Source organism: Polychytrium aggregatum (assembly GCF_025602895.1).
Source record: "Polychytrium aggregatum strain JEL109 chromosome Unknown BJ171scaffold_14, whole genome shotgun sequence".
NCBI lineage: Eukaryota > Fungi > Chytridiomycota > Chytridiomycetes > Polychytriales > Polychytrium > Polychytrium aggregatum.
In genome coordinates, this window is record NW_026516216.1 from 561059 (window position 1) to 581513 (window position 20455).

At 60.4% G+C, this 20455-nt stretch overlaps 4 protein-coding genes across 4 annotated transcripts; all 4 read left to right on the forward strand.

The window, feature by feature from the left end:
• Nucleotides 1–59: 59 nt before the first annotated feature.
• On the forward strand, nt 60–947 carry BJ171DRAFT_500936 (uncharacterized protein). Its single transcript, XM_053110620.1, has one exon. It carries the CDS (start codon nt 219–221, stop codon nt 906–908), a length of 690 nt encoding a protein of 229 aa, XP_052967689.1. The 5' UTR covers nt 60–218; the 3' UTR covers nt 909–947.
• Nucleotides 948–1397: 450 nt separating this feature from the next.
• BJ171DRAFT_558428 (Alpha/Beta hydrolase protein) lies at nt 1398–3619 on the forward strand (the record flags this gene model as incomplete). The annotated part of the gene is made up of 6 exons (XM_053113153.1): nt 1398–1571; nt 1926–2126; nt 2242–2678; nt 2779–2885; nt 3037–3255; nt 3384–3619. 6 exons carry the CDS (start codon nt 1398–1400, stop codon nt 3617–3619), a joined length of 1374 nt encoding a protein of 457 aa, XP_052967690.1.
• A 375-nt stretch (nt 3620–3994) lies between these two features.
• On the forward strand, nt 3995–12506 carry BJ171DRAFT_63509 (uncharacterized protein). The gene is made up of 12 exons (XM_053115686.1): nt 3995–4203; nt 4499–4681; nt 5222–5550; nt 5729–6032; nt 6124–6252; nt 6365–6562; nt 6701–6922; nt 7059–9150; nt 9768–9837; nt 10003–11448; nt 11735–11858; nt 11992–12506. The coding sequence occupies exons 1-12, from the start codon at nt 4113–4115 to the stop codon at nt 12360–12362; spliced, it is 5559 nt and encodes a 1852-aa protein (XP_052967691.1). The 5' UTR covers nt 3995–4112; the 3' UTR covers nt 12363–12506.
• A 4386-nt stretch (nt 12507–16892) lies between these two features.
• Nucleotides 16893–18974, forward strand: BJ171DRAFT_63531 (putative phosphatase regulatory subunit-domain-containing protein). The gene is made up of 2 exons (XM_053115688.1): nt 16893–17757; nt 17871–18974. Exons 1-2 carry the CDS (start codon nt 17081–17083, stop codon nt 18928–18930), a joined length of 1737 nt encoding a protein of 578 aa, XP_052967692.1. The 5' UTR covers nt 16893–17080; the 3' UTR covers nt 18931–18974.
• The last annotated feature ends 1481 nt before the right edge of the window (nt 18975–20455 follow it).

Genomic DNA, 20455 nt, shown 5'->3' on the forward strand with positions numbered 1-20455 from the left:
ACTGGGCCACGGGGAGGCGACTCCGCACGCTTTGAAATGCGTGCGCCGTTCATTGGGCGAAACAGCAACAAACAGCAACAAACAGCAACAAACAGTGGCGGGGTTGCTCAGGCGGCAGAAGAAGGCGGTGGGGAAGCACCAATCGGGGCAGCGGGGGCAGCGGTGGGGTATGCACGAACGGGGCAGATGTGCCGCGGGGCGGCGACAGACACGCTGTGATGGACGAAGGACAGGCCGACGGGGCAGATGTATCGGGCAGATGCACTGGGCAGATGCACCGGGCAGCAGAGGCCGGGAACGGTGGCCGGTGTGGTGTCGGGAAGAGAGCACGGCTGGCCCGGTCAAGCCGCGAGCATCGCAGAAGCCTCTGCGTCGCCATGGCCATGAGCCCGCAGCGCCACCGCAAGCCTTGGTTGCCGTTCGGCGCCCGTGAGCAACGGCTGCAGGATGGCGGTTGTGGGTGTTACTTGTCGACCATGCCGAGCCGGTTCTGGCTGAATCGGCGGGCCGTGCTGCCATGGGTGGTGCTCCGGGCTGCCCCTCCCCAACAGGGGCAGCAGTGCAGACCGCATTTCGAAATCCAGGTGCCCCAAACGACACCGCTGCCGATGCCGACACCAATACCGACGCCGATACCGGCATTCCACGTCCGTCACGGCCACCCTCGATTTCAAAGCTCCCAGGCGTCGCCACAGGACTGGCCACAGAGATTTCGAATACCTGCGCCCTGCGAATCGGCAAACGGAACTTTGCTCGCAGCGGCATGGGCAAGCACAATCGAGCACGGGAATCCTTGGGATGCACAGATTCGGTCCAGCGTCGAGAACCAAGAGCAAATCCGGCGAGGAAAACCGCGGGCCGATAGGGCTCTCAGTCACATACTGAACATCTCACATCTCACATACTGAACATCTCACATCTCACATCTCACATCTCACATCTCACATCTCACATCTCACGCACCGGTCCCGCCAGCCAGCCAGCCCCCCGCATCTCAGTCGCCGTCATGTCGGCCCGCCCGCTCCCGCCAGAATCCGTTCTCGGTCCGCAAGTGCAAGGGGTTGGGGTTCGGCTCGCGCCCGTGTCCGTTCGTCGTGGGTCGGCGTTCCGACCCTGGCTTTCCCACCGCGCCAAGGCCGGACGACCTCTTGATCTGCGCTTGGCTCGCCCGCCCCTCTCTGCCCTCCATCCACCCACCAGCGCTCACTTCCCTCTCCAGCGCAGTTACCATGAAGCTCCTCCAGTCTGCCCTGGCCATCTTCCTCACGGCCTCCGCCGCCGTCTCCGCGGTTGCTGCTGCCAGCCAGCAGGCCGTCATGTCCGATGCTGCCAACGGCCGCCTGTCCAAGCACAGGTTCGCCTCGGCCGCGGCTTCCAAGCATGTTGTGCAGGCCGCCATGTCGACCAACACCGTCGATCTCCACGGTGCCGACGGCCATGTCCACACCTGGACCATCTACAAACACCAGCGCTTCCCCAAGTACTCTCTCCGGGTCAAGAAGGGCAGCGAGCTCTGCGACCCCGACGTCTCGCAGATCTACGGCTACCTCGATGTTGACGAGGAGAAGCACGTATGTGTCGTTGTTCCTGTGCCGAGACCTCTGTACCCGCTCTCCCGTTGATGCATGTTGTTTCGCTTGGTGCATTGTATTGCTGGCCGCTCGGTTGTCTCGTGGCCATGGTTGCTCTCCCGAGGCTGGGCAGTGCAAGTCGTGGCCTGCGGATCGACTGGCGGCGTTCTGTTGCGGGGCTTTTTGTCGTGATGCAGAGCTGCGTCACGGCTCGAGTGATCAGGGGCTGGGTGATCAGTATCGGGCTTTATATTCCGAGATCAAATCTGCGCGTGTATCTGGCGGGCCTGGTTCGATCAGAACGATTTCTCTGTCCGGGTTGCTGACGCTCGCCCCCCGTGCTTTCGCCTCCAGTTCTTCTTCTGGTTCTTTGAGTCTCGCCACAAGCCCGAGTCTGATCCCCTTGTCCTGTGGCTCAATGGAGGCCCTGGCTGCTCGTCGCTTACCGGTCTCTTCATGGAGCTGGGCCCCTGCCGTGTTAATGAGGGCGGCCAGGGCACCACCTTGAACCCTTACTCCTGGAACAACAAGGCCAACGTCATCTTCTTGGACCAGGTAGCGTTGCCTTCCGTTGCATCCGTCCTTGCGTGTGCGTGTGCAGCTGTCGATCCTATATTGACCATGTGGTGTTGTCTGCGGCCGCCTTTCTGCCTTCCTTGTGCCCGCATAGCCTGTCAATGTTGGCTTCAGCTACGCCGATGGCGGCAAGCAGACCAGCACCACCGTCGAGGCCGCCGCCGATGTCTTTGCCTTCCTCCAGCTCTTCCTCGGCAGCAACGAAAAGTACATTGACCTTCCTTTCCACGTCACGGGCGAGTCCTATGCCGGCCACTATGTCCCCGCCATCGGCAAGGTCATTGCCGACCACAACAACGAGGCCGGCCCCGATGAGACCGAGATCCTGCCCATCAACCTGGCTTCTCTGGCCATCGGCAACGGCCTGACCGATCCCCTCAACCAGTACTCTGCCTATGCTGATATGGCCGAAGACGAAAAGTATGGCCCCATCTTGGATGCCGATGTTATCCAGGACATGCGCAACAAGTTCCCTACCTGCCGCACCCTGATCAACTCCTGCTACAAGTACCAGACTCCCTTCACTTGTGTGTAAGTTTCCATGGTGTCGCCTGGGCTGTTATTGCTCCGGCACTGTCGCCCTCTCATGGCCGTGTCCGATCTGCCGGGCTAACGCGCGCTTATTCGCTAGCCCCGGTGCCATCTACTGCAACAACGCCATGATCAACCCCTTCCAGCAGACCGGCCTGAACATCTACGATATTCGCAAGAAGTGCGACAGCAGCAACCCCCTGTGCTGTGAGTTCTCGCGACCCGCGCACACCGCTCTGAGCACTGCTGCGTCGATCTGCTGTGTCCGTTGCTGTGGTCAGCTCCGCTCGCCCGGCTTGATTCCGTAAGTTGCTCAAGTGATCTAACTGTGTTTGCTATTCCTTTCCTCCTTGTGCAGACTCTATCCTCACCGACATCGAGTCGTTCCTGAACCAACCTCAGGTCCAGCAGACTCTCGGTGTTGATCACGAATACAAGGGCTGCAACATGGACATCAACATGAAGTTCATGATGGCCGGCGACTGGATGCGCCCCTATGTCAACAACCTCCCTCCTCTCCTCGACGACGGAATCCAGATCCTCATCTACGCCGGCGATGCTGATTATATCTGCAACTGTAAGTCGCACCCGGCTGTTCCTGGCAGCGATTGCCAGCGGGCCACCTCGACATTTGCGCCATCCCCCATGTGCAGTGCGACGCTGCAGACTGGCAGTCCCTAATGTCTCTGTCTTGTCTGGCTGTAGGGATCGGCAACAAGAACTGGGCTCTCGAGCTCGACTGGTACGGCCGCGACGCTTTCCAGGAGGCCGAGGATCTCGACTGGATCTCGACTACCACCGGCAAGAAGGCTGGCGAGTTCCGCACCTTCGAGTCGTTCACCTACCTGCGCGTCTACGAGGCTGGCCACATGGTTCCCTATGACCAGCCCGAGCACTCCTCGGATATGATCAACGAGTGGATCAAGAAGACCTCTTTCTAATTTCCCATGTCAAGACATCCGTTGCGCCTGTGCCGAGATGGCTTGCGACGCGGATCGCTGACCTCGAGAGACGACAGAGTTTACTTCTCCCGTGCCTTTTCATTTTCTTGCCTCTTTGCAGCCCTCGATATCTTTGGTCCTATTTGTGCGGGCCTGCTTTCGGATCTGCCCAGACCAGGGGTCCTTGGCCTTGTGCTGGTAGCTGGTCGTAATTGAGAATACATGAACTTTGCCGTTGCCGTTGCCGCTGCCGTTGCCGTTGACGATGTCGCTGCCCGGCCTTGCCGCTCACGTGCCGGATCGAACCAGGTGGCCCAGTCGTGGCTGTCTGTCGATCGCCCGTGTTTTCGCCCTTTTTTGACCCTGCCCATCTTCGCTCCTTGGTTGAGCACCTCCGCGCGCACATCAGCTTCGAGACCCGACCGCCAACGTTCCAGCCCAGCCCAGCCTCCCGTCCACGCATCGAGTCTCTGTTCGTACACGGCTGCAAGTCATGTTTGGTCAGTCTGGGTTTGGACAGTCGTCCATCTTTGGCCAGCCCAACCCCGCTGCAACTCCTGCCTTTGGCCAGCAGCCCAATGCTGGTATGTCTCCGAATCCACCATCTCGATCTCGGTGCGATCAGCTCATGTTGCCTCTTTGGAGCTGGTCCCGCTTGGATTTCTGGCTCTGTGATCCGTCCATGTGCTTTTTTCTTCTTCTTGCATCCGAACTGGCTGCTGCTGCTGCTGCTGGATGACGCTGATCGCCGCCCACACACCCGGAGATGATCTATCGTCAAGCCCCAGCCGATTGGCAATGGCGGCTCGATGCCAGTGCCCCAATGCCCCAGTGCGCACGCTAACCATATTCGCTGCCATGTTTCGGTCAATAATTCAGGCTTCGGCGCCCCTGCTAGTGCCCCTGCCTTTGGAGCCGCCCAGCCCGCAGGCTTCGGTCAGCCGGCCAACACAGGCTTTGGCGCACCCGCTCCTGCCTTCGGATCTGCTTCGTCCTTTGGCCAGCCTCCATCTGGCTTTGGCCAGCCCAGTACATTCAACAGTGGAGCCGGCACAAGCTCAGGTAGGGCTGATGGCGTGCATTGCATGCGATCCAGCCGATTGCTGGGTTCATGGAGAGCCGTCGCTAGGATGCGTGCATCCGCATCTTTTCCAGTTCGAGTTTGTCCTTTGGCTCGCTGGCCGATTCACTCATGCTCGTCTGCTATCCATGCGTCTTGTTGTGATCGGTTTCGTGGCCGCTCTTGAACCCGCAGCATTCGGGGGCTCTGCCTTTGGCTCGACGCAGAACAGAACTGGGTTTGGTGCCGCTGGCCCCGCTGGAGCAGCCTTTGGGGCCGCAACACCTGCCGGAAACGCTGCTTTTGGAGGAGCCGGGGCATTTGGATCCGCAAGTGCGTTCGAGTTTCTGGTCCTCGCTTTGGACGGATCGGCGTGCATATCAGTGCAAGCACCTCTGCGGCCGCATGCTTTGGACGGACTGTAGCCATCGGCGGGGCACTCCGTTTTGAACGTGCTCTTGACATGCCTGGGACTCTCGAGAAATCCCGCCACGGCCTGAGTTTACTGACCCTTTCGATCACACTTTCTTTATCCCACTCAGGCCAACCTGCTTTCGGTTCTACTGCCACGGCCGGCGGCGGCCTCTTTGGCGCGAAGCCCGCGGCGAGCGTCTTTGGCTCGGCATCAGGCGCTGGATTCGGAGCTGCGAATCCTGCCTTTGGTGGTGCCGCTGCCCCTACGGCCTCAGGCTTTGGTGGCGGCACCCTCGGGGGCTTTGGCAATTCCTCGACTCAAACCACCCAGAACAGCAACAACGGAACCGGAAATCCCAGCTACGCTGCAACCTCCGAAAAAGAACAAAACACCAGCACCAGCATTTCGTTCCAGAGCATCAACGCCATGCCTGCATACCGCAATTGGTCCTTTGAGGTGCGTCCCCTCGCCTTGCAATCGTCATTTGAGCGCATCCCGTCCTGGCGCGACCCAGTCCGACCCGATCCGATGGGTGTGCGACAGGAGTTTTGTTGTTAGCCGTATTCTGACTGATATCTTGCGCTGCACGCTGCGTGGCTGTTGCGCTCTGGTGCCGTCTCGCCTGCATCAACAGGAGCTGAGGGTTCAAGACTACGTCATGGGCAAGAAGCATGCTGGCGCTGTTCCTAATTCTGGCGCTGCCGGTGCCGCCGGCTTTGGACAGAGCGCCTTTGGGGCTGCCGTCCCCTCTGCATTCGGAGCCGCTGCCCCTGCAACTCCCTTTGGCGCTGCTCCATCGGCCTTTGGTGCCACTACTCCTTCGGCCGCTGGCTTTGGGGCAGCACCCGCTCCGGCCTTTGGCGCCGCCGCAGCCACACCTGGCTTTGGTGGTGGTGCTGCCAGCACCGGTGGCTTTGGTGCATCGGCCTTTGGTGGAGGTAGGTCAGCTGCTCCAGCCTAAATCTCTCTCTGAACGGTCGGGCTGGCATGATTGCCCTAACGCGGACTACTTATTTCTGCCATCTTCAGGTACCTCAGCCTTTGGTGGAGCCAAATTCGGAGCAACGACCCCAACCACAAACACAACATTCGGAGGTACTCCTGCTGCAGCCTCTGCCTTTGGCAGCGCCGCTGCCGCCAAGCCCGCTTTTGGATTTGGTGAGTACTTTTGGGCGCATCCTGGAGACTAGACGGCTGTTTGCGGCCTCCCTCTCCGTCGATCTGTGCCTTTGCTCATCACAACCTGACACCATCCATGGTATTGTTGCAGCCCCTGCAGTATCGGCCGCTCCTGCCACTCCCTTCGGAGCTGCTGCAGCGACACCCTTTGGCCAGGCGACAGCGGCATCCGGTCTTTTCGGCGCCAAACCCGCAACAGGGTTCGGTGCCGCTGCTGCCACACCAACCCCTGCAACTCCCTTTGGTGCCCAGACGGCAGCGGGTGGTCTCTTTGGGACCGCGACACCAGGTTTGTGCTTGATATGCAACGCTGTTCTCGTGCATGGCCGCAGGTTCTGTGACGTTGCGCTCAGTGCAAGCCTGCGGACACTGTCGTCCGCTTGAGACTCCATGCTCACCTCGTTGATGTCAATAGCTGCTCCCTCAGCATTTGGTGGAGCCTTTGGCGCTGCAGCCACTTCTGCTCCTGCTGCAGGTTCTCTCTTTGCAGCTCCTGCCACAGCTACCCCGGGTCTCTTTGGCGCCGCTCCTGCTGCTAGCGCTGGCACTGGGCTGTTTGGTGCGGCCACCCCTGCGGCCGCACCCGCAGCTGGCGGGCTGTTCGGTGCTGCTGCTTCTAGTTCGAACTTGTTTGGCGCAAAACCTGCAGGTAACCACTTCCGCAGTCCCTTTCGTCGCTCTACTGGACGGCGCTGTAATCTTAGCATGGCTTATGGTGAAGCGAAGTTGGCAAGGTGTACTTGTCTTCTTTGCTCAAAGACTAACGCAAACTTGACATATCTCAGGCTTTGGCCTTGCAGCGACCGCGGCACCATCCACAGGCCTGTTCGGCGCCCCAGCCGCTGGCACCACCGGAGGCCTCTTTGGCACGGGTCTGGGACTGGGTGCCGCGGCGGCTCCCGCCCTTGCCGCCCAGCCTGCAGCACCTGCTCTCCAAGCCAGCATCGACAAAGCCCCTTATGGAAACCTACCGCTGTTCCAAGGACAGACAGCAGGCGCCGCCATGGCGCAGGGTCCTTCCGCGGTTGAGCCGTTGATCCAGTCCAAGAAAGAGAAGCCTGCCTTCACACCGCACTTCAAACTGACACCCAAGAGCATGAGCAAGATCAAGCTTCGAGGATTCGTGCCCTCGCCCTCCACCAAGCTGCCCTCAAACAAGCCCTCTGGTGCGGCCGACACGGCCTCGCTTGGACACTTTGATCTGTCCAGCAACCGAGACACCCTTGGCGAGTACGATATCGACTCGACGTTCGCGCCTCGTAGCCGCAAGCAGATGACGACCTCGCGGGTCAAGAGCCCCTCCAACAGCGCCCAAAGCGTGCGCGTCCGGTTCGACCCCTCCATCGACACCACCAGCCCGTTCGGGACTCTCCGCGTGCGCCATGACGGCGGCAGCCAGGCTGATGATGACTCTGTCAACAACACCCCCAGCAAGCCGCCATCTGCCCCTCGTGGCGCCCTGACCTCGCCCAGCTTCGAGTCAACCGATCCCAACGCCTATCCCGAGGGTGATCAGAACAACGGATCCGATGCAGCTGTCCTGGAGGACTCGGACGACTATTATGTATATTCCTTCGAGCCCGATCTGAGCGAGCTCCTTGATATGAGCGACGATGAGCTCCGCCAGGTCAGCGAGTTCAAGGTCATCCACGACCATTTTGGCGAGCTCCAGTTCCTCGACACGGTCGATCTGCTCGATGCCGCTCCAAACAAGAAGCGGAGCGGTATTGCCTCGATCGTCGACAATGTGGTCATCTTCCGACTCCGTGAATGCGAGGTGTACCCGGACAATGTTGAAAAGGCGCCCATCGGCCAGGGCCTGAACGTCCCCGCCCGCATCAGCCTCAAAGAGTGCTGGCCGGTCGACAAGTCTACTCGCGAATACGTCAAGGATCCGCAGGACCCTCGCTTCAAGAAGCACCTGACGCGCATCAAGAACCAGCCCGACACCAAATTCATCCATTTCGACATTGAGACCGGTGTCTGGACGTTTGAAGTCGAGCACTTCAGCAAGTATGGGCTGGGTGACGACGATGACGACGACGATGGCAACGGCAACGAAAATGGCACCGGCAGCGACGATCAAGATCAAAACGGACACGAAGTCGACAATGGAAGCGGCCGCGCACCATCTCGTCGCGATCATCGCCCTCGCGACGGCGGCTCTGCACCGCTGGGCGGCAGCGCAATCGATATGGATGGTCAAGAAACGGATGATATCCAAGAAGCCACCGAACCCTTTGCCGACCTCGTTGAGGATAGCACCGAGCTTACGGAGCCCACTCAGGAGTCTGTGTTTGCCGAAGATTCCTTTGCATCGCTCAAGAGGCGCATCGGACGATTCAACGATACTCCATCATCGAGCGTGTTTGAGAGCTTTGGATCGTCTGGCTTTGGCGGCCTTGGGCAGCTCGAGCAATCCGTAGCGCCTTCAGCCATAGCCAAGCGCAGTAACCGGCTCAAGGCCGCTCTGTTCAAAGCCAGCCCAAAGGACCGTCCATCGGCAACGGGCACGCCCTTCCACAAGGTCGGAGACAAGCGCAAGGCTCCTTTCAGCTCCACCCACGGCGATGGCGATGATGACAGCCAAAGCGCCGACCTTCTTTCGTTTTCTGCTCGGGCACTGCGGGATGCGGAATCCAGCGAGGCATCGACGCTGCAGCCTCCGCCCTCGTCAGCGTTCCTGTCGCTCACCCGCAACATCCAGGAGACCCTCAAGGCCGTGACCGAGAGTGGCCTCCTCCCGCGCGACAAGAGCATCCAGTTCAAGCACAGCGGCGAGTCCCCTGTGGCCGTCAGAGCCGACGCCGGACTGTCGTTTGGCCGCCCCTTCAGAGCAGGATGGGGTCCTGGAGGCGAGTTTGTGCAAGTCGGCAGGTGAGTGCCTCTGACTTTGACAGAGAGCCTTTGCTTGGACACGCGCAGTTTCCCGTGCACTCTTTCTCTTGCCATCGTTGCCCAGGGCACTTCTTTTGCCAGATTGAGCGAACACATGCAGCGCAGTCGCCGAGATTCTTGGCTGCTGCGTTTTTCTACATTCATTCCGATTCGAGGGCCATTCCCTGTGCAAGCGTCCTTTTTCTTTACATGGCGACTTGTCACGCTTTGTATGCGACTCCTCCCTGGCTCGTTGCGGAATCTGGTGCCAGCAATCGAGTTTTATGTTTGGTATCAAAGATCTCCCCTCCCCCATTCGTTTGCTTGCTCCCCTGCTCTTGTCATCGCCCCCGAGTCCGTTCCGCCCTCCCTCGCCCCCTTCTCTTTATCTTCGGACTGCCCTTCCTCAGCCACGGAATGGGATTTCTGCTTTATACACCCTGTGTTTAGTTTGCTGTGACGGGTCCGAGCTGCATGTGCTCGAATAAAGATCTGCTTGAGCGATCGCATTGACTGACTGTGCTTGCCACCTTTCTCTCTCCTGCAACATGTTCCAACGGTCCCGATTGGTCAACGCCCTGTTCGTTGCTTGGGATCGGCATCCTCCCTCCATGTTGATTGACGACGAGCAGAGGCAAGTCCTTCTCGCAAGTCACGGTCCATCGCATCCGCCCGTTTGGCACGACGGTAAGGCTGTCGACCTTCGAGCTGTTAGCGCGTGCTGTCTGCAAATGCCGACTGTGATGCTTGCCTCTCCGTTTGCGAGCAAGTGCACCTGCGTGCTTGTTTCAAAGCGGATCGAAGCAACGAGCTGACGCCACCGACTGGCTGTGTCGACTTGTGCAAATCCAGGCGGATGCAAGCGATGCCCAAGTACAGCGACACCAACGCTGCCTCGAAACGCTCCTTTGCCACACCGATCTCGATCCTGTCGGCAGTGCCAGCCGAGACCAGATGGCGGTCGACCACGAGGGCACCGACGCAGCTGCCATCCCACACGCCCGTCTGTCTCGCACCCAGCCGATTTGCTTTCAAGACTTTGTGGAGCTGACGGCGACCAAGGGAACGATCCCCTCCATCTTTGACCGCGAGGAACAAATCCTGTGGGAGCTATGCGAGTCGCTTTGGGACGAGCTCGGCCCTGTCCACGAGCAAGCAGCCGGTCTCGACGGTGCGCGCGCCACCGTCGTTCTCGATGGCGCTCGAAGGGAAAAGATCAGCCAGTGGTTGAAGCGAGCCATCTCAACTACCATGCAACAAGATCTCAGCAAAATCAACGACTCGGTTCGGCACATCCTGGTCCATCTTGTCAACCGACAGATCGGATCTGCTGTGAGAGTGGCCGTGGACTCGAAACACTTCCGCCTTGCGGCGCTGATGGCGCAGATCGGCGGAGCAGGCTCCCGAGTCGCCCTCCGCAACATCAGCGTCGACCAGCGCAGCAAAAGCTACTCTGGCCACGGCGTTGTTGGATCCAGCCAGACGGCACCGGGTGTCCGTGCGCTCCTGGCGCAGCAGATCAATAGCTGGACCCAGTCCGCCAACGACCACTCGTCGTCCGTCGTTGGCCAGGAGCTGGACCATGTCTATCGGCTGTTGACGGGCGATGTTGCTTTCTGGAAACCGTCCCTCTACAGCTGCCTGTCGAACTGGAGGCAGGCATTTGGTCTGTTTTTCTGGTACGCCCAAGGCGGCAGTCTCAAGCTCGAGGACTGCATCGGCCAATACGAGGCCACGATCGCCCGCTGCAACCAAACCAACGCCTCGATTCCGGAGCCACTTCCCTCGTACGCATCGAAGCAGCAGGTGGACATCTCGACGGACCGTCCAAAGGACGTTTGTTTTCATCTCCTCAAGTACTACCTCGATACAGACGAGTATCCGCTCGAGTTGGCCCTCAAGCCGGAGAACCTCGGGCCCCATTCGCTGGACAGGCGGCTCTCTTGGCTCCTGTCGCTGATTCTGGGCAATCTCAAGAGCCGTGTCGATCTTCCTGGCCACTTTAACGCCCTGACCGAGGCCGTTATGTTCGAGCTCGAGTCAATCGGCTTATGGCAATGGTCGCTGTTTGTGGCCATGTTCATGGACTCTCCGCTGCTGGTTGAGAACGCAGTGCGCACGACCTTGGCCCGGTACTATCGCCCTCCCAAGCACTTCAACCCGTGCGACTGCGGGCTGCAAGGCATTCACCAGGAGCCGGATCCCATCGATCACGGCGTGCACGAGCAGGAGACGAATCTCTGGAACTTTGTTGTCAACAGAATCGGTGTGCCCAAGGCTCTTGTCTACGAAGCCTGGGTAAGTTCGTCGCGCGACGGTAACGGATGCGACGGGTGCGACAGATGTAACAGATGCGACGGACGAGACAAGGCACAGTGAGACTGATGCTTCGGCATCGCTATGGTCGGCGTCCTCTCCCCTCGCCGTCTTCGGATGTCCTATCTGACTACACAGCGGTGACATGTTGTGTTCTCCTGTGACAATCTTTGACACTCTCTTTCTTCTGCTGTTATGGCAATGCTTTGGCGGGATCATTTGCATGTGCCGCGCCATGAATGGATGACGGACGGCCACCCGACACCAGGCTCTGTTCGCACGCTACAACGATAACAGCGTTGCTGAGGCCGAGTATCTCATCCACGCCGGAGACTTTGTTGGTGCGCACTATCTGATTGTCACCAAGCTCGCTCCAGTCTGGATCATTCAAGGTAAATAGCGTCGTGACTTTGGGCTCTGCCCCCTGGGCCAAGCTTGCTGTCATGTGTATCTGCACGTACGGACGGCGTTGTTTCAATCAGAGCCTGATAAGTCTTGTTCACTCTGACCATGCATCCCTCACAGAAAACTTTGAGCCCCTGAAGACCTTCTTGAACAGCCTTGAGTCCAAGCGCGAAGGCGTTGACGGTTTTGAAGACTGGGACTGCGGCGGTGGCCTGATTCTGGCGTACATCGAGCATCTTGAGCGGAGCAGGGCTGATCAGACTCTGGCCAAGACCTGGGCCTTGGCTGAAGCCAAGGAGAATGCCAACGCCATTTTGGAGCGCCTTGCCCGAGCCGGCGAGGGCTTTGGACTTGGATGGCTCCAGGGTGGCAAGCCCGCACAGCGTGCCTCTGGCACCTCGGCCGATGCTCACGCTGGGTTTGTGCTGACGGCCATGTCCTCCCGGATTGTCGATTCAAGAGCCACACTTATGACGGAGGTGAGCAACTAGCGAATGCGGCTGGGTTGGGCTTGAGTTGGGGCTGTCGGTCGCTGGGACGTCGTCTCGGTGCAAGTGCGGTGCCTGCCGTTCGTTGAGGCTGCCACTTGCAATCCGACGCCATCTCACACAACATCCGTACGGCTTTCGGTGTCATGTCGCCTCTCAGCTTGCAGCCCGAGAGGAAGAGCCGTCCCATTATTCCATTCCTCAGGACTGTCTGCGTCGGCAGGTTGACGAGCTCGCGAAGCACTGGTTCAACGAGGTTGTTGCCATCTACTGAGCCTGCTCCTCAGAAGTATGGACGAGGGAAGGGGCACACTTTGCCGGGGGGGGGAAACCATGGCTTTGGAGGCAGCGGTGTGTCTCCTCTCTGGTATGGCAGCGACTGTCTCCCCCCTCTCATGTCGATTCGGCCGCATGTTCCGCCCTCATCGTATCTGTGTGTCATCCGACGACGCCGCCGCCGCAAACCCAAGGGAAGCTCAACAATGCCTTCGCGAAACTGAGATGAAACACCGGAAATTTCGACCGCGTGGTTGCATACTCTTGGATACGATTCTTGAATGAGATTCTTGGATGTGATGCTTGGAAGGTATTCATCGCCAGCACTGACGGGTGCTCTCTTCAATACACCGGCTCCTCCGAGGAATCTCCGGGTTTGGTGGTCCTTGAGTCGAGGCGAGAGCGGCTCGGACGTTGGCGACCACACCAAGGCCACGCAACATTCCGCGCTGCCCCGATGACGGCGCAAATTGCGATGCGGGACCAGCAACCTGCGGCGGTGCGGGCTCCGGCTGCGGGGCTGGTCATGCTCTCGGCGGCGATGGTGCTGGGAAGGATCTGGCGGAGACTGGTGGCGGGAGGTCCACCGAATTGCTCCAAGCGACCTCGACGGCAGCGGAAAGCACTTCCCTGCCAGCAATCGCTGCCAGACCCTGTGGTCCGTCTGGCGCCGAGATTGTTGGGGTGGATCCGGCGGCAGATTTGTCTGCCCGAAGCTTCTCTGTCATGCCAGGCCGCTCGGCTGCAAGCGGGGTCTGGGAGCCGTCCAGCGATAAGTCCGTACAAGGATTTTTTGCCGTTGCCGTTCCCGCCACCCAAAGCCCCAGGCGGGATCCGGACGCAATCGAGGAGAGGGAGGGAGAGGGAGAGAAAAAAAAAAAAAGGAGCGGTGCGTGCTGGGAGAGCGTGCGAGTGGTCATCAAGCCTGCTGGTGAGGCAAATGCCACAGCCTCGCAGGAGAAATTTTTCCTCTTTTTCTCTTGTCCATGGCTTGGCAAATTGCAATTGCAAACCAAACGGACTGTCGACATGGCGGCATCCGCAAGCCCGATGCTCAACACACCTCCACGCGGCAGGACAGTCCCGCATCATGACCGGCGACGAGTGTCTGTGGGCCAGAGATACCGGCGCCGCCATCCCCCGTGGCCAGCGGAGGCCGCGAGACGTTACGGTCTGGGCCAAGCGGAGGGCCTTGTGGCGGCAGAGAGCACGACGGCCGCAAGACTGGCGGAGCCATCGATCGGGGACGGTCGTCTGCCGGGGGCGTCTCCGCCAGTGCTGGAGTGATCCCCCTCCCCGCCTGACTCGCCTGAGCGGCGGAGGAACGGACGCTGGAGGGGGTCATGTTGCGATGCGAAAGGAGCGGAGCCGGCGAGGCCGACGAATTGATGACTGGTTCGTGGACCCAGCGCGACTGGATATTGGCTGGACAGACGAGCACACCAATCGCCCCGTCTGGGCAAATAAGCTGCCCAGTCGGGGCGTGCGGCCGCAGCGATGGTTGGGGGGCGCTGGGGGCGAGCAGTGCCGGCGGCCGATGACTGCAGCGGAGAGACAGGGACGGAGAGATCCTGTTCAGTGCGGAACACGACGGGCACAGACGGAGCGGTGCCAGAGACATGGCTGGAGACACTGGCGGAGGACACTGGTGGGGTTCGGCGGAGAGCACCGCGGGAGGCATCTCTTGGGGGCTCGTGGTGCAGCGGATGCCAGGTGCCTGGCGGCGTCGTCCTGCGTGCTGCTCCGTCGTCTGGGCCGTCGTCTGGGCCGTCGTCTGGGCCGTCTCCGCCGTCTTGGTCTGGACCGGCTTGCTTTCTGCCATGGTGAGGCTTGCGCACGTTTGGGCCGCCTATCTGTCCCGCTGGACGGTCGGCCGGTTGTCTCCTCGTTGTCCGATCGCCATGCTGGTTGACGCATCCGCCTCACGGATCTGCCCGCCGGCTTTGGCCGAGTCCCCCGCCAGCCAACGGATATCACCCGCAACCGCCGCTTGTTTCCTCGACAAACCGAAAAGGATGACCAGCCCCCGGGCTTGCGTCATGTCCGCTTGCCCGGGCACTAACCGGTTACCCCCGAAGGTTGACTGCTTCATCTGCAGTCACCATGACAGTGTTTATGGCTGCAGGCATCATGGGCCTGCAACCCAGAACGTTCGTGGCATGTGGGCCCGACAGGCAGGCACCAGGCAGGACCAAGCAGACCCGGGTTGGGGCGCGAAAGGCGGGCTGGGGGGAGGAAAAAAGGATGCTCGACGACCCGGCTGCAGACGATGCCCACGGAATTGGCCGGCGATGCCAGGGCATTCCGAGGACGGTGACCGGAGGTGAGCAATCGGCTGGAGGCAGCAGTCGCAAGACGACAGCAGAAGGAAGCATGCGCTGGTGCTCAGCACCAGGTGCTGGTTCACCCGAGCCCATGGCTCGCCACATTGGCTCAGCAGACTCTGGCATGTGCGTCGGCAGCAGCAGCAGCAACAGCAGCAGCAGCAACGGCAGCCGAGGAAGCTGAGGCGACCCATGGTCGTGCGCAGACACATGCGCGTCGGCTGAGCCCAGCGCCACACGGGCTGGGCGGTGGCGGGTCGGCCTGGTACCTGCCGCCCTTGTGGCAAATGAAATCAGGCCCCCTGTTGTGGCTGGGGCGCGTACAGGTGGGGCAAGCCCTGAGCAAGGCGGCCCGCTGGCCGAGGGCCAGTGTTGCTGTCGACAGACGGCCCGCGTGGGCCCACTTTGCGACCCCGCTGTGTTGTTGTTGGGGGATGCGGTGGCGGCGGGTCTGTTTGGAGCGCCCGTTCGAGTCATCAGGGGTCATCCACTGTCCCGGAGAAGCCCGCCTCACCAATCAGTCCGCCGGATGCATCCGCGCTGAGTCAAGGCGTGACGGACACCGACCGCACCACACGGGATGGGTCCGCCTATCGCTGCGCGGGGAGGCACAGGAGCGGCGCGCTGCGTGGTGTGGTTGGCTGGCGGTGTGTTGCGGCGTTAGTTGTGGAGCGCGCCGGATTGGATTGGGTTTCGGCAAGGGCGAGATTGGGGAAGGCGCTGGATTCGCACAGCGAGATTGCGTCGCCGACAGGCAGCGGTGGCGGACTCTGACCGATCGCGCGAGCAGAGTATGAACAGATTGCCAAGGCGAGCGGCAGGACAAGCAAGTCAACACTTGGGCAAGGCGAGTCAACACTCGGACGGAGTCAACACTCGGAGCAAGCGAGTCGATGCCCAGACAACGGCCGCCGCAAGTCAACATTGCCGGCAGACAACACCGCCGGCAGACAAGCCGCCTGCAAGCGCCCGTGCCCGCCACGCCAGGGAGACAGTGCGCTGCGGACCGGCCGTGCGTGCTTGCTGTCCGCCGATGGCGCCCGTGTCCGGCTGTCACTCGCGCTCATCCGTCGCTTGTTCGACGCCCCCACTCGTCACCGCTCCGCTCGCCGATTCGCTCCGCATTGATGTGCCCGTCGATCCAATCGCCCCCCCCCGTCCGACCGCTTTTGACCCTCCCTCCGCCAGCCCATTGTCGCTTTTGCTGGTCCGCCCAGTCTGGCTCGACTGTCGTTGGCTGTCCTCGCCCTTCCTCAGGCCCCCCGTCACCAGAACACTCCTCGCATATATATGCCCTGGCGGGCTTCCCTGGCCCTTGACACCCATCCGTCGCTCTGTCCTTTCTTCGGTCGACGCTCCCCTCCCCTTGCGTGTAGACGCTTCTGCATCGCCCGGATCTCCTCCATCCGTGCTGCCCCTCTGGTCTACGCTGGCTTGGTGGGTGTTCGGCTCCTCGCCCTCTGCTGCTGCTGCTGCTGCTGCTGCAAATGCTCATGATGACGCCCACGCCAACCCTGCTGCTGCTGGGCCTTGCCTGGCGGCCTGCCTCGATGCCACGAGAACCTCTTTTTGTCACGCTCCCCTGTCAGCACACCTGCCAGCTCGCTCAGCCTGGCCAGGCTGCTCGTCTCCTTCACCGCTCTAATTCGTGCTCGTTCTCATAAATACTCTCCACAGCTTTTGCCACCCGGCTCTCCACCAGACCCCCCCCTCCAAGGTTCTTCGCTGCCCTAATCTGCGCCATCAGCGAAATAATTATTGCCCACCCGTCCTCCAACTGATACTCAACTCAGCCCCAAGCCGCTCCGTCCCACGAGCAACCCGTCCACCCATCCCCCACCCACCCCCACTTTCTGCGCGCTGCGCCGCACCCCGGAAACCCGCACCTCGTTACATTAATCGTTTGATCGCCGGCAATACTCCGGTATCCCACTTGCCACCCTTCAAGCTTTGCTGCTCGGCCACCTGGAGCCCCTCTCCTCTGTAGAAACAGCTCTCTCCGCCCACCCCACCCCACCCCACCCCACACCTTGCCTGAACAGCCCCGTGTCTACTTGCGACCACTTCGCGGACACTTCACACCAAGCGCCCTCCACCCCGGAAAATATTTCCCACGCCACCATGGTCTACATTACATCCGATGGCTCGTCGCTCAAACTCGAGCGAGTCATGAGCAAATCCGGCACATCGCCGCATGCAAAGTGGCTCGGCGAAGACGCTGTCTCGACCCACTCCCCTCCTAACATGGAAAAGAATTCGCGTCCGCTTGTGCTGTCGCCACCCCAGTTCTCCCTCAAGGGCTCGCCCTCGGTGTCGCCTCGGCTGTCGGGTCTCTCTCCGCTTCACAGCCCCATGTTCAAGATTCCCAGTGCCCCCAAAACTTCCCCCAAAAAGTCGATCCTCAAGAAGCACCAGCCGTTCGAGGCCAAGCACTCGGGCGTCTTCCAGGACCCGGCCAGCGCCCATCTTGCCTCTGGCCGAGATACAGGCTACAACCCCATCTTGTCGCTGCCAAACCATGAAGCCTTTATGGCCCAACGCACCAAGAAACTCCAGCTGTCGTTTGATGACAACCGCATCGAGCAAATATGCTTTTTTGATCGCCTAGGCTGCCCCTTCACAGTCCACGACGCCCTCCAGGTCGAGGTCGAAGACTGTGACGATGTCGAAGCTCCGTCGGCCACATTCGCCCATTCCAAGATCGACACGAACGACAGCGATGAGGGCCTGTGGGAGATTACCTCCACGAACCTCCCCAAGCTGAGCTCGTTTGGCGGGGTTCACATCATGCTTGAAACGTAAGCGGCTTGGCTGGTGTGCGTGCATATCGCCCGGCTTGGGGTATCGCTTGTGCTGCGCCGTATCCAAATCTGACACTCTCGGTCGTGCTGTCCGTATCCCGCGCGTTTAGCATCACAACCGAAGCCTCTTCCTTGAAAGGCGACATTGTCGTCCGCAACCTTGCCTTTGAAAAGAACGTTGTTGTGCATTATTCATTCAATGACTGGGTGTCCAAGTACGAGCGAACGGCCGTCTTCAGCCGCGTTGCCTGCCATCGCAACGGCGAATATCCCGGTGTCGACATCTTCTCGTTCGAGCTTTACCTGCCGGGTTTGCAGCCCGTCGCACTGGACTCGCCCAGTCTCAAGAACTACCGCCTATCCTTTGCTCTTCGATACGAAGTCAATGGCGATGTCTTTTGGGACAACAACCACGGTCGAAACTACGTCATCGAGCTCACCCGCAGGAACCCTCTGCCCCAGCTCGTTCCCTGCAAGCTGATTCCAGCGCTCTCGAGCCCGATACTGGCGCACGCATCTTCGCCAGTGCGTAGCCCCTTTGGAGGCGTTCAATCAATCTCGCCTTCGCCCCTGGCACCCTACGCCTCTTCCCCAAATGTCGGCAACTCGCCCTCGTCGATCTACCGCGTCCCAATCCTGTTCGACTCTCGGACGGACGCTTCTGCCCGGCGGGTCAAGCTCGTGGCGGGCGCGGCTCCAGCACACAGCTCTCCTCTGTTGGCACGAAGCCCCTCGCGCGAGAATCCCGGTCTGTTGGCGCCCAGCTGCTCGTCGCTGCTGAGCTCCTCTCCACAGCTCTCCCCCCGAATGTCGTCCCCCATATACCACTGCACGTCCTATGTCCATGAGATGCCGCTGTCATCATCACCGACAATCCACTCCCCAGCGTCCCCAGGGTCGTCGCCGTCCTATATTGCAAGCAGCCTGAGTGTTGGCCTCGGACACTCGCGGCAGTCGACACCGCCGGCACGATCCCCGTCTCCCTCCCAAGCACGCCGCCAGTCGTACTCGCGCATCGCCATCCCGCCCGCCCCAGGCAGTGGCCTTTCCCCTTGCTCGAGCCGAAGCGAGTTGGCTGGGCCAACACCGGGCTCGCCTTCGTCACCCACGGCGATTCCGTACATTGTTCTGGCCCGCAATGGAGGACGCCCCGCGTCGCGACGCCCTTGATGGGCTTTGTTTCGGAGCAAGTTCGAGGAGGCCTCAGGATGAACTGTTGTTTGACCGGACCCGCCTGCAAATGGTCCTGCGGCAGCGTCACCCGCGGATTCGATGCAACGACAGCGGCCTCGCTTCGGCTCCACCGTACTTCTGGACCCAACGTGCCGTGCTCTCGGCTCCCGCTTGTGTTTTGCATGACAGCCCGTATGACTGCACCAGCTTTGGTCGTAGCTTCTTTGTACGCTTCCTACTATTTTGTGCCTTTTGATTTGCGTCCGTCCCGGACCCAACTGGCGGACTGGGCATCCAGGCTTCTATGACCTGCGGGCCCCACGCCGCATGTCCGTTCGCCGTCAAACCGGTTGCTGTCTCAATCGAACGCGGGACCTTCTGTCTCTCCTGCCTGGCAGCGCCTGCTTGCTACCGGGCTTCAGTGCTATGTATATTCTTATCTTTATTTGCTTTTTGTTGTGCATCAAGTTTTTCTTGCTTTTTGGAATACACCTTACTCATCAACAAATGGGACACCCTCGCATTTGAAATGGGCAGGCGATTGTTTGTTCCCGTTGGCCGTGATCATACAGCCAATCCAATAACGGAACACCACGGATTTTGGTCGTTGGTGCATGTTATCACTCCACACATCGCCCGCTGGTCATGACCATTCAGTGATGTGTTTCTGGATCTGAACCAAGGACGCTTTCTCGCTCAGATGGCTCTCCACAAGCGACTTGATCTCCAGGTGTGCTCACAGTGCCGGGAAGCCAAGCGACTCGAGAAGGCCGAGCATCTTGATATTGATACTCCATGGAGCTGTCCAGAGAGTCGAATGCATCCAGCCCACGGAGACTCAGGCTCGCCAAGTACTTTGAGCAATTCATCCACCTCGGATGCCAGAAAGCGACTGTCTCGTTTCTCTCTGGATTGACTTTAATCCATACGCAATAAGCAGATCGAAGGCTGTGGTCGCTCTCGGATCTCCACAGTCCTCGCCCAGGCCCAGAACCCCGGAGTGACTGTGGCGCCGAGGTGCCTGTTGTGCGCTGCTGCACGGGACTGTGTCGCCGCAGCCTTGGTTGTGCAGGGCAGCGTGCCATTGCCAAATGCGCATGTGTGCGACCTCGGCCGCCCGTGTTCGATGTCGCGTCGGCCCATGGCGGCGGGTCGAGACCCACAGCAAACGCAACAGCACCGCCGTTGCTGCGATTCAATGTTGCCGCATCCAGACAGCCGAACAGAGCCGAACAGAGCTGGTGCAATTCGCATCGATGCAACCCCCCCCCAGTCGACCATTCGCATCGGCGCAGTTCACAGAGGCGATCCCAGCCGGCCTGGTCCGAATCGACACAGGCCGAGTCCAGACGCCCGCCTTGCCTGCCGTCTTGCGTTCTTTCGCTGCCGCTCCTCCCCCCAGACTCGCACCAGCGCACTCGCACACGCCCTCCTCTTGGCCGCCGTGCGCATCGCACAACCGATAGGCGCCCCTCATCCGCCCCTTGGGCGTGTCCTGCTGTTTCGGGTTTCCTGCCCTTCG